Raw genomic sequence first — 12542 nt, 5'->3', positions numbered from 1 at the left:
TCTTATACTCGAGTGAGTGTCTGTATTATGGCAACTTACATTGCCATAACAATGACAAGGACCGCCGGGCTCATTACACGCTCCGCGCGGCACTCACACCGCAAGACTTGCTGACAGGGGAGCTGACCGGACCGGAGGTGAGAGAAGGGAGCTGACAGGAGTTGCAGGAAAGGTAAGTAAACGCTTCCTGCCAGCCCCCTCCTACACAGCCCATCCACTGGACCAGCAGGGAATGAGAGTCCCCCTCCCTGGCCATGTATTAAGCAGGGAGTGGGGACGAAAATAAATATAAATAAAAATTTAAAATAATAATAGAATTAAAATAAATTAATACAAACACACTCTGCATCACACACACACACACACACACACACTACATTCATACACACACACACACACACACTACATTCATACACACACACACTACATTCATACACACACACACACACACACTGCACTCATACACACACACACACACTGCACTCATACACACACACAGCACTCATACACACTGCATTCATTATATACACACACACACTGTAAATAAATATTCAATTAATGTAATTTTTGAGGGATATAATTTTATTTAGAAATTTACCAGTAGCTGCTGCATTTCCCACCCTAGTCTTATACTCGAGTCAATAAGTTTTCCCAGTTTTTTGGGGTAAAATTAGGGGTCTCGACTTATATTCGGATCGACTTATACTCTAGTATATACGGTAAAAGTATTAAGTCAATTTGGCTACATGAACATATCTCCCTCAGTCATGGGGTTAGGAATACCAACTACTCAAGATAACGCAGATGCAGCCTTATTAGCACACCCAATTACATCACAAATAAATAAAGCTTCATCTGAAAGCTGGTTTACAATAGAAAGGAAAGATTTTAAGCCTCAATTTTGGAAAGAATAGAACGCTAAAAACTCGAGATAAAACAGAATGGAATTCACCTCTCAATCATATTTTACCAAACTGGTTTAAATTTAAAAACAAAAGTAAGATAAAGGATAAAGTGAAAGCTTGCCTAACCTTAAAAATAATTAGTGGTTTAATGGAAAACATACATTTATCAATATGGATAAATAGAGGAATTATGGAAATGCATCATCTAATAGAAAGAAGTAAACTAAAGCCTTTCTCTAAACTTCAAAAATAATTTAATCTTATGGATCATGAAATATTTAAATACCTTAGAGTTAATGGATTTCGAAATGATAATTTAGTTAAAAATGACAACTGCCAAATAGTTAATTTTTTTAAATAACATTTTCCAAACAGAATGATTATAGACATTTGACAGCCAAATGCCTGGAAATAATTAGAATATGTAAAAAAGATAGACCACTAATATCCATATCTAGAAAGGAAAAAGTTCTACATATTCGGATTAATATGGAAGAGTGGAATAATGCATCAAATCTATGTTATAGATCAATACATTGTTTGGATTTAAATGAAATGCAATACAAACTAGTAAACCGACGGTACGGAGTTCCCTCTGTTATTAATAGAATATATACAAATGCCTTTAAAAAATGTTGGAGATGTGGATTTGAACATGCTAATCACATGCATATATGGTGGTCATGTCTAAAAATACATACCATATAGCTTGATATTTTTCAAAGACTAACTAAAAAGATTTGGAAATGAATGGAATTTAACCTGTGATAGAGCACTACTACATTCAAATTTCCTAAATCAAAATACCGGTAATCATGCGGAAAAAAAATTATATTACATATCTTAACTGCAGTAAAACTTGTAATTGCAAGAACACGAAAATCTCAAAAAATCACAAACTGGCAAAAAAATTAAAATCCAATAATTATGCAATTAGAAATGGAGAAAGGAATATCTTATCTAATAAACTGGAATAAAAAAAAAAGATCAAGACTTTTGGCTCCAATGGTTAAATATCTTAAAAGAAAATGAATTATAAATTAGTAGGATATAATGCAAGCAAGGACACTTTAATAAATTAAATGAAAAATAACTTAAAATATGTATGAATTTCCAGTAACTTTGAAAGAGATAGGGGAGGGAAGTGAAAAGGGGAAGGACTAGGGAAGGCAATGTAGGAAAAGACGGGAGGAGATGTATTATTATACCTCTGCCTCTCTTTTTTTTCTCTCTTAATCTTTGATCTTTTCGATATAACAGCTCGCTAAGCCACAATGTCTGCCATTTATTTTTTTATTTATATATTTATTTATTTATTTATTGTTATATGTCGTTTTATGTTCTATGTATTTGATATTGAATGTATTTGTATTATATTGCCACACAAGATTTCAAGAGCATGATTTGTATGAGAGGCTGTCAGGGCCGGACTGGCCCACTGGGATACCGGGAAATTTCCTGTTGGGCCGTCGGCACCTGGGGCCGGCAGACAGCTGTCTGTGCTGGATGGCCGCATGGGGAGCTGTGATGGCGGCCGCTGGGGGAGCTGTGCTGTCACTGCTCTGCTCCCCTGCCCTCGCGCGCTACTTAATGAGACCGGGGCCGGAATATGACATCATATCCTAGCCCCTGTCTCATTAAGCTGCGCGCTGGGGTGGGGGAGCAGAGCAGTGACAGCACAGCTCCCCCAGCGGCCGCCATCACAGCTCCCCCTGTGGCCATCCAGCACAGACAGCTGTCTGCCGGTCGCAGGTTCAGCGCCTCCAGAGTGCGGAGGCCCTGAATGTAGGTGCTGCACACTGTGCTGCACTGACACAGGAAGCACCTCTAGTGACCGTCTGAGTGTCTGTCACTATAAGTGTCACTAGGAAGCAATGTAAGCACTGCCTTTTCTCTGAAAAGTCAGTGTTTACATTGAAAAGCTTTCAGGGACAGGCTATAGACACCAGAACCACTACATTAAACTGTGTGTGTGCGCCTGCTAGTGAGTGAGCTTGCTTGCATGTGTGTGTGTGTGCCTGCTAGTGAGTGAACTTGTGTTTTTATGTCAATGAGCTTATGTATATCAGTGAGATTGTTTGTCTATGAGGCTGTGTATCAATGAGCTTGTTGTGTCAGTGAGATTGTCTGTGTCTATATGTGAGTATGTTTACTGTATAATTAAACATTTTACTCTGAAAGGACCAATATTTTATATTAGAAAAAGCAATATCTATTTGATATATATATATATATATATATATATATATTACTTTTTATATCTCTCAATCATCTGGGGTGGCAAGACATAGCCTTACATATTACATGCAACAATATATGGCGCAATGACTTATGTGGCGGGCATCGATTTTTTTTCCAGGGCTGCTTTGTAACCCCAGTTCTGCTATTGAACCCCCCCCCCCCCCCTCCCCCCCTTCAAAAAAAAAAAAAAAAGAGAATAGTATTTCAGTTCAGGGTTGTAGTAGGTTAAATACAGTTCCTAAAATGTGTTTTTCAATAAGGGTCAGTTTTAAAAACTGAGATTACTGTGTGATAATTAAATAAAAGTATTAAGTATTTTTTCCTACATGAGCATATCTCCCTCAGTCCGTTACAAAGACCGTTCGTTCCATCCATTTTACTGGCTGATTTCCAACTTCTGAAATTTCAGAGCACTCATTGACTCATTACTCATTAATCTCTGATCTTTGCAAATAAACATTGAACTCAATACACCTTCCCCTTATTCGTACCTTTTCTAGATTTTAGCTTGACAGTTTCCCCAGAGTGTAAAAGCAAACTCACAATAAAGAAAGGCCCCATTGATGTCCGCCGGCAGAATTCGATCTCTTTCATACATAGCTCTGTTGTCATATGATCTACAGTTGCATAGTCGCGGACTCCCCACCGCATATCTACAACCTGTGGGGAAAAGGTGTGAGAGTTACAGTTTTGAAGAGCAGTTGGACAATGGTGCTTTAAATAGGAAATAAATAATGTGTTCTTCATAACCTGTTCTAAGTTACTATACAGAGTCCTAATAATATGAGTAACTACCGGTATATCTCGGGTCTAATGATCTGTGCTGTCCTGGAGAATCAACATTTTGTACATACATGAGATTTTACTGCCATGGTTATCATTCCTATTGTTTCATTTTATGGAACCCAAACAAAGGACTTGGCATTGGATCTACAGCAGTCAACTCTATTATTTCAAAGGACAATTTTTCTTCCCTTTGTTACTTACACATACCTTTGCACTTGCCAGGGGGGGTTTACACTAGAATTTAAAGTGAAACTGTCACCACTTACCTTGCCCTCTGCTTCCATGCCATGATCTGTATTTGCAGAGGGATTACTGGCAACATTGAATAGTATAAATGACAGTTACAATTGAATATGAGTGTGTTAACTGAAGACACACAATCTAAGTAAAAATAAATCCAATCTACTAACACTTTAAAGGGACACTATAGGCACACAGACCACTTAATTTCATTAAAGTGGTCTGGGAGCAGTGTCCCTGTTCTGTTAATCCTGCAATCTAAAACATTGCAGTTTCAGAGAAACAGCAATGTTTATATTGCAGGGTTGAGCCTGCAGGGTTGAGCCTGCCTCTTGAGGCACTTCCTGCAGTTTCACTTCCTGCAGTTTTTCACATTTGCGTGTTGAAAATCCCCTAGGATTAATGCACTTGCCGCCCATGCATATTAGGTCACTCCTCAGCGTGAACATCTGAGGAGAGCATGATGGAGCCTTTATTTGACTTTAGGGGAGGGGGCACAGGGGGTTAGAGTGGGGTAGATGAACACATTTGTGTTAGGAATACTTCTTTGTATACCTAACACAGAAGTGTTCCTTTAGTCTTGGAAGTCCAAACATTTTCTCCAAAGCACATTACTATTGTAAAACACTGTAGACATAAGATTTAGAACCATGCTGGAAATGCTATACCATCATTTACCCAAATCAATTTCACTTTCATTTTGTTATATTAATGATTTGCCCAAATAGTACCTCAAATGTGAGTCCGTTCTTCTGGCAAAAAGCCTGTATCTCCGGATAGGCCAGCTCCATAAGCATATCACGCTCTTCTGCCATATCTAGAAAACATACATTGTTATTTCTAATCTAATTCAGGGCTATTTTGGGGTAGAACTAGGTCCATGGATTTAAAATGTTTGCTGTTTGTAATAGCTGCCCAGCAACTGCAAGCACCAAATGAAGGTATGAAAATCAAAGCATTCCTACCACAAATGGTGTGTGATTTTGGGTTAAAGGTACTTTAGATGACATAAAGGCACTTAACATGCAGCTTTTTTTTTTTTTCAAAAGCAGTACACTGTTCACTATTTCTCACTATATTGTTCTAATTTATTTTCCTGACAAATTGTGTATCTGCATTCATTTTGTGGTGTTAATCCAATCTCTTAAAAAATAAATAAGAAGTACTAAAGTTTTAGCGTATGAGTGTCTAGGCTTTTTTTTCTGGCATGCATACTGTATGTATGATGTATAATACTTTACCTGAAAAAGTGGAACTTATGAAAATTCTCACGGAGTTGGATGGTTCTGTAGGAAGGGTGGTCTTTCTCCCTCTAAGTATATTTTTAATATCCATTTTACTGTTGAGTGAACAGGAGAGGTAAATTTTATAAAATTTCCATTTAATAACAATTTGTGTTAAATCAGTCTTTATTAGTGTCTCAACATCAAATAGGTGAAATTTGACAGGTTGCTCGGTAGTGCATCAAGTACTTTCAGCCCTAGCCATCCTTAATTAGTTGCTGTTTTAGAAATCTTGGGAAGTGTGTTGTGTATTCTTAGTAGGGTTCTTAGTAAGGATTCTTATGTGGTTCTGTTGGGGCCCTGAGGTGTCAAAGTGTGCTATTGTAGGGGTTGTTGTGCGTGGGTCACCTCTTGGTGGCGCAGGGCCTAATGTTATGGTGCCTTTGTCCCTGGAAAGTTGTTGTCTTAGTCTATCTAGGGGCTCCCAAGCTGTAGCCAGAGCCAGACGTCCGTGTTTTCGAAAGTGTGTGGATTAAGTCCGCAGCTGGGGATGGGGGGGTGGTAGGAGGGATTAATAACAATTTGGACATTACCTGAATTTTACAAAGCATTTTGGCACACTATTAACTTGCATTCTGTTACAGTGAAGGCAAAATATTAACCTGCATTTTAACACTACTTTCTTTTCATCGCAGCTCTGGCCCTATATTTACTTGCAATCTGTAGCAATGTGTTCATGCAATTTTATTGATTTTATTTATTACTGGCATTTATAAAGTGCCAACATATTCCACAGTGCTGTATCAGTTGGAAAGACAACACAATAAGAACAGACCGATACAACAGGTAAACTGGGGAGATAAGAGGTAGCAGAGTAACCTGTATGCTGTCAAAGACTGAGCTCAGTATTATCATACATTCTAGCGCAAAATGTGCACACTTTTAACTAGAGTTAATTTAGGATAGCCCGGGCCCTGGGCTGATTGCCCATCTGAAGCACTTTGTTTGGAGTTGTGTGTAGTGGCTGAATAGTGCGTGTCTGGGTGGGGGGCTGAGTTTTGTTTGTTGTACGTTCGGTGTCTGAGTGTGGCGCCTCTCGGTGGAGGCTAATTTTCACTGCGTGTGGCTGCAGAATGTTGTGTTTGTGTCCACACATCATTCCTTCCATTTAATAAAAGTATAATTCCCCCCTTCCTGCTCATCCCTGGTGGCCCAGTGGAGGGACACTCTGGGCAGGATCCCTGGTAGTCCATTGGTAGAGCATGTGGTCTGCACCACTGTCAGTTGCAGATACTGTCAGAGCTCCTTCCAGTCATACCACTCAGTCATTGACTCAGAGCACTGTCTGCCTTCACTCTAAGTCATTGAGAAGCACTGGGACTGTGAGCTATTACTTAAAGTGATCTGCACTTTTAAGAGGGAGCAGGGCCAAGCAAAAAGGTCTTTTGTTTCTTCTGCCAGCTCAGCTATCTAGGCCATATAAAGTGTAATCCAGTTCTACTGTTAACTTACATTCTGGCACTGTATGGTCACAATAATGACCTGCATTATGTCAAAGAAGAGACACACTATTGTTGTATTACATTCTATCACAGTGCAGACACATTATTAATCTGCATTCTATCACAACACAATAACACTATTAACCAGAATTCTAGGGACATTAGATAGAAAAAAGGAACAGATGGATTCGGCCCCAAATTATGAACTGCCCCTAAATAGGGACACATTCTATCTCAAAGTAGACTCATTATTAGCCCACAATGTTTAAAAATGTGGGCTACATATGAACCTGTATTTTATACAATATATGCACATGTATTCTCAGTCAGGGGCGTATTAGCCGCGAGGCAAACAAGGCATTTGCCTCGGGTGGCATTTTCCAGGGGGCGGCAAAAAACACCGCCCCCAAATGCCCAAGGCAAATGTCTTGTTAGCCTTGCGGCTAACAGACATGCTGGGCTGGTTGCTGGTTGCTGGGCGGCCGGCGAGGGAGCTCTTCCCCTGAGCTCTCTGCTCAGCTCCCTCGCGCGCCGCCCGCAGAGTGAGACTGGGAGCCGGAATATGACGTCATATTCCGGCTCCGCCTCCCAGCCTCACTCTGCGGGCGGCGCGCGAGGGAGCTGAGCAGAGAGCTCAGGGGAAGAGCTCCCTCGCCGGCTGCCCAACCTGCCCGCCAGTGCCGCCCTGCAGCCACTGGACCACCAGGGAATGGGAGAACCCCCCCACCCCCAGCATTCCCAAAGGTAAGGAGGCTGGGGGGGGAGTAAAAAAAAAAAAAAAAAAGTGTTAATGTGAGTGTGTGTCTCTGACTGTGTGTGTCTGTTAGTGTGTGTGTGTGTCTGTTAGTGTGTGTGTGTGTGTGTGTGTGTGTTTTTCTGTTAGTGTGTGTGTCTGTGTGTGTGTGTGTGTTAGTGTGTATGTGTGTGTCTGTTAGTGTGTGTGTGTGTGTCAGTGTGTGTGTGTGTCTGTTAGTGTGTGTGTCTGACTGTGTGTCCGACAGTGTGTGTCTGTTAGTGTGTGTGTCTGTTAGTGTGTGTGTGTCCGACTGTGTGTGTTTGTTAGTGTGTGTGTCTCACTGTGTGTGTCTGTTAGTGTGTGTGTGTGTCCGACTGTGTGTGTTTGTTAGTGTGTGTGTCAGACTGTGTGTGTTTGTTAGTGTGTGTGTCTGTTAGTGTGTGTGTGTCCGATTGTGTGTGTTTGTCAGTGTGTGTGTTTGTTAGTGTGTGTGTCTGACTGTGTGTGTTTGTTAGTGTGTGTGTCTGTTAGTGTGTGTGTGTCCGACTGTGTGTGTTTGTTAGTGTGTGTGTGTCCGACTGTGTGTGTTTGTTAGTGTGTGTGTCCGACTGTGTGTGTTTGTTAGTGTGTGTGTCCGACTGTGTGTGTTTGTTAGTGTGTGTGTCTCACTGTGTGTGTGTGTGTCCGACTGTGTGTGTTTGTTAGTGTGTGTGTCCGACTGTGTGTGTTTGTTAGTGTGTGTGTGTGTCCGACTGTGTGTGTCTGACTGTGTGTGTGTTAGCTAGTGTATGCGTATCTCTCAGTGAATGTGTGTGTATTTAGAAGGCTGGGCAGGGGGGAAGGGTTGGGTGGGGGTGGCGCGCGCGCGGGGGGGGAGGGGGGTGTCTGAATTTGTCCTGCCTAGGGCAGCACAAAACCAAGATACACCACTGTTCTCAGTGTCAGCTCTATAAGAGTGTCTCTTTTGCCTTTCAGGAATACTTGAATACTCTTGAAGAACTGTGAAGTCCAAACAGTCCATTGTTAACTTGACTTGAACACAAAAGCTTGAACATTTACTAATTATTTATATTTTACACTTATTAAAACCTACGTGTCTGACTATCTATACCGGGTTCTCCCAGGCAGAGAGGAACAGATTAATTCTACTATCCATGTCGATTATCACAGTGCTATATTTTTGCACCAGTGATCATAATCTGAAGTTAAACATCTTTAGAACTTTGTGTAGACCTTGGAGTTGTTAAGATGTACAGGGTTTTCACTAAAATGTGAATTGTCTGGAATTCAAAGTGAATTGCAAATGTAATATGAAAATATTCAAAATTAAAATTAAGCTCTTTGGCATAAAATATGACATTTTCTTTTAAATCCCTTTCCAGACCAAGTATGAATATATGCTGTGTTTCTCCATAACATCGTTGTTATTCATGGCAAATAACATTAACTTCTGAAATTAAAAAGGCACTCCACAGCATTGTCACCTGATATTTGCCTAAGTGTGCTCAACATGTGTCTAATGCACGACTAGTTTGTCCCCATTCAAGTTCCTACAGACACTTTTGCACTACATTGGACAGCTTACTGGCTTTTGAATAAAAAGATCCTAAAAAGGGACCAACTAATTATCTGACTGCCAACTCCACATCAATGAGTAAACATACTGAAATATGTACATCCTGCCCTAATGGGCACAGTACAAGCATCTTTTTTTATCAAACCTTGCAAGATTATCTATGTTACTGTAACTCCACTCCTGACTTTATCCTGTCATACAAACACATTCACACATTTACCTGGATAATCTGTTCTTTTCTTCCAATTTTCTGGGGGACCAATACCTTATGTCCAATTTAAATGCCTTACAAATTGCATTTCCTGAATAAAAATTTCAGAAGTCAGAACATTTTACACATATTGTCCCTGGAGGTTTTAAGAATTTCAAGAAAAATAAATGTAAAAAAAAACAAAAAAACCTTATAACTAGAATTTAAACTGAAAAACACTGTTTTGTTAAAAGTCTAAGTGGTTGTATTGGTAATGAAGACGTTAGAAGAAGTTCATCAGATTTTCTGCAAATAAAATGTTGTGAGAGAAACAGTGTATATAGCATTGTCCCATCTCTATAACAACAAATGTTTTTCCTCTGGGTAGAGCTTAAACGAGCCCTCTGGGAGTGGGGAGATCTCTATTCTTGTGGCTGGCTTGTACACACACACACACACACGCTCTGTCATTGTGAGACAGACAGGCTTAACCTGTTCTGATGGTCTTTTGACCATTATCAACGGCCACCTTGTCATTCACAAAGCTGTTGGTGATGCAGAAAAGACGGCAACAATTTACATTTCAAACTGTTATTATTTCTTCGATTTTTTTTTAATTACCTTCCTGTTAAAAATTTTCAATAAAATACAACAATCCATGAATAGACCTACTACCCAAATTACCAGGGATAGTGGTTTACGGAATTTGTTGGCGCTTTATAAATAATAAAATAATAATAATAATTATAGCTCTGTTATAATTCACTGTCATGCCATCATTTGTTCAGGATGTGAAACTGTCAGGGCTTACCTGGGTTGGGAGTCCGGCAGGCAGAGATGTATGCTCACCCTTGCAAGAAAATGCAAATATAATGTGCACATAAATAGAGTGTTTGTCTGGTTAGTACTCTGAAACGTACAACCTAACTTCCCAATTCATATACCTGAGATATATGTGACATATAGCAAACCCAGGGACGATCCCCGTGCAATTCTCTCTATTGTTTGATTACAGTGTTACAGACTGAGCACTATGCAGTGACTGAAATGCAAATTAAAAGGACCCACTAAGCACCAAAACAACTTTAGCTTAGTGAGGTTGATTGGGGGTATAGTTCATGCCACTGCAATGTCACTGCTCAATTCTTTCCCATTTGGAAGATAAATCATTTCATTTATGGTTTGCAGAGCCTGACTACCATCGAGAATGACCGCAGCTTGTTAGAGCTCCGGAAACTCATGCGTTTTAGCCATGCTAACATTAGCTATAGACCGTTATAATTAACCCTGAAGCGTGTAAGACATTCCGACGCTTCTTCCATCATTGGCAGTGGCAGAAAGTAAAAGCAACACACTTTCCAGAAAAAGCCTTACTGCCATCCAGACACTCACTGTTTTTGAACACTTATTTTTACCGTTCTCTCAGGTTTCCTTATGGACCGTGCCCACAGAACTCTGCACTCCCCGACAGCCTCCTCTGCCCAACCGAGAGAATGTTCAAATTAGGAAGCATTAGTGCATGCTGCACAGAATTGCCCACCATGGATTGAAGTAGTGCAGTTCTATCAAGATCTGACACCGGGGACTGTAGGAGAACTTCACCCACTAATAATGACTCTGAAATCTTTCTTGAGGTTGAATCGTAATAATCACCTGTTCTCTTAGCAGATCTTTCACATAATCTTTTAGGGCACTGTCTGGAGGTATACGTGTTTGGATAAAGAAATTTCTTCTGGGGCTTCTGATGGAGTCGTTAATATTTCTTTCTCAGGTGTCCTGAATGCCAATAGACAGACTCCTACACACAACTTATAGTCAGAATGTCTTGTTACCTGAACAAATGGACTTGTTCTTTTTTCTTGTTACAATTGATTCTGGCTGAAGATGACTGTCCACTGCACCACAATGGAGATTTATTAAATTCTATTCCCGGTTTGTAGGCCCAGCTATCCCTAAAATAAGATTCCTGGTCACCCATAAAGAAGGTGGCTTTTGGCATTTCTTTCTTGGGGGAGAAAAATCATTCTTCCCTCTACTGTTCCCTTGAGGGATTATTTCAGTGCTTTTCCAAATAATAGATCACCTTCAAATGGAAGGGAGCATAAATTAGATTTAGGTGATGCATCTGCTCCCCAATACCAAAGCCATAACACCCATTTTGCTGCAATGAGAAAGCACCATAGTTTGAGAATGTTTTTAACTATATCCAAGTGGGCTTCTGAAAATAAATCTTACCATTCTTAGCTTCCATAATGAATCCTTGAGGTCAGATCTCTTGACCCCTCTCTCTATGACTCCAGCTAACATAGCCAAATCCTCATGGTTCTGGATACGGAAGTTAAGGCTATTGCTGGATGACAACTAGCACCAGCTGCAGTGTAGACATTAGATAAATCTGTATCAGGTTTTCTATCCATTGGTTCTCTTAAAGAGGCAGAACTATCTAGTAGTAGGCCAGACTTTATGGCAACTCTGGAAATTAGTGTGTCCATCTTGGGAAGAGTGGTTAAAAGTTTGGTTGTTTCTTCTTCATGGTTGTATACCAACATAGTTTACCTTGAAAGGAGACATGTTTCTTCCATTCAGTTAATATGATATTCTAATGGCTTGATGTAAAGAAAAAATAATGTTTTTGTCTTTTAAGATCACCAAGGTACCTATCTGAGGTGCTCTAGGTTATCTCCAAGGTATTTCTCAACATCTGAATTCATTTTTCAAGTGTCTTATCATCTAATGATTCAGGAACCAAATTAGCTTCCTCTTCATTTGATTCGATTTAGTCATATTTCAGCGTCTGAAGAGTCTGAGGAATTCTCTCTATGCCGCGGACTCTTTTCTGCTTTCTTTTTAAGATTAATGGCTTCTGAAATGCCCTGTGCAACTTCTTTTCATATCCATTAGCGAATAGCTATATTATGTATACTAGCAGTAGACACTGCCATTTGGAGACAATTATAGCACATATGTTTACCTTCTACTGCTTTGCATTCACATCTCGTACATTCCTTCTTTGTTTTAGGTGGGGAAGAGATTATCCCTTCCTTTTTACTAAAATAATATCAAAAATATTTTATAAAATGATGATTATAAAGTATATAGCTTCATTACATCCAATTCACATTGAAACAAAGTGTCATTTTTGG

General features: G+C 39.9%; 1 protein-coding gene across 1 annotated transcript in view; it reads right to left on the bottom strand.

Moving 5' to 3' along the window:
• NWD1 (NACHT and WD repeat domain containing 1) overlaps window positions 1-9579 on the bottom strand; it is a 72415-nt gene extending 62836 nt beyond the window's left edge. The window contains exons 1-4 of the mRNA XM_063455429.1: window positions 9430-9579; window positions 5414-5511; window positions 4904-4989; window positions 3690-3806 (exon numbers count right to left, since the gene is read on the bottom strand). Coding sequence (XP_063311499.1) covers window positions 3690-3806; window positions 4904-4989; window positions 5414-5507 — 297 coding nt within the window. The 5' untranslated portion in view covers window positions 5508-5511; window positions 9430-9579. The remainder of the gene's footprint in view (window positions 1-3689; window positions 3807-4903; window positions 4990-5413; window positions 5512-9429) is intronic.
• Window positions 9580-12542: the final 2963 nt, after the last annotated feature.

The sequence above is a fragment of the Pelobates fuscus genome, chromosome 5, assembly GCF_036172605.1.
Source record: "Pelobates fuscus isolate aPelFus1 chromosome 5, aPelFus1.pri, whole genome shotgun sequence".
In the NCBI taxonomy this organism is placed as follows: Eukaryota; Metazoa; Chordata; class Amphibia; order Anura; family Pelobatidae; genus Pelobates; species Pelobates fuscus.
This window is presented reverse-complemented; position numbering and strand designations above follow the sequence as displayed.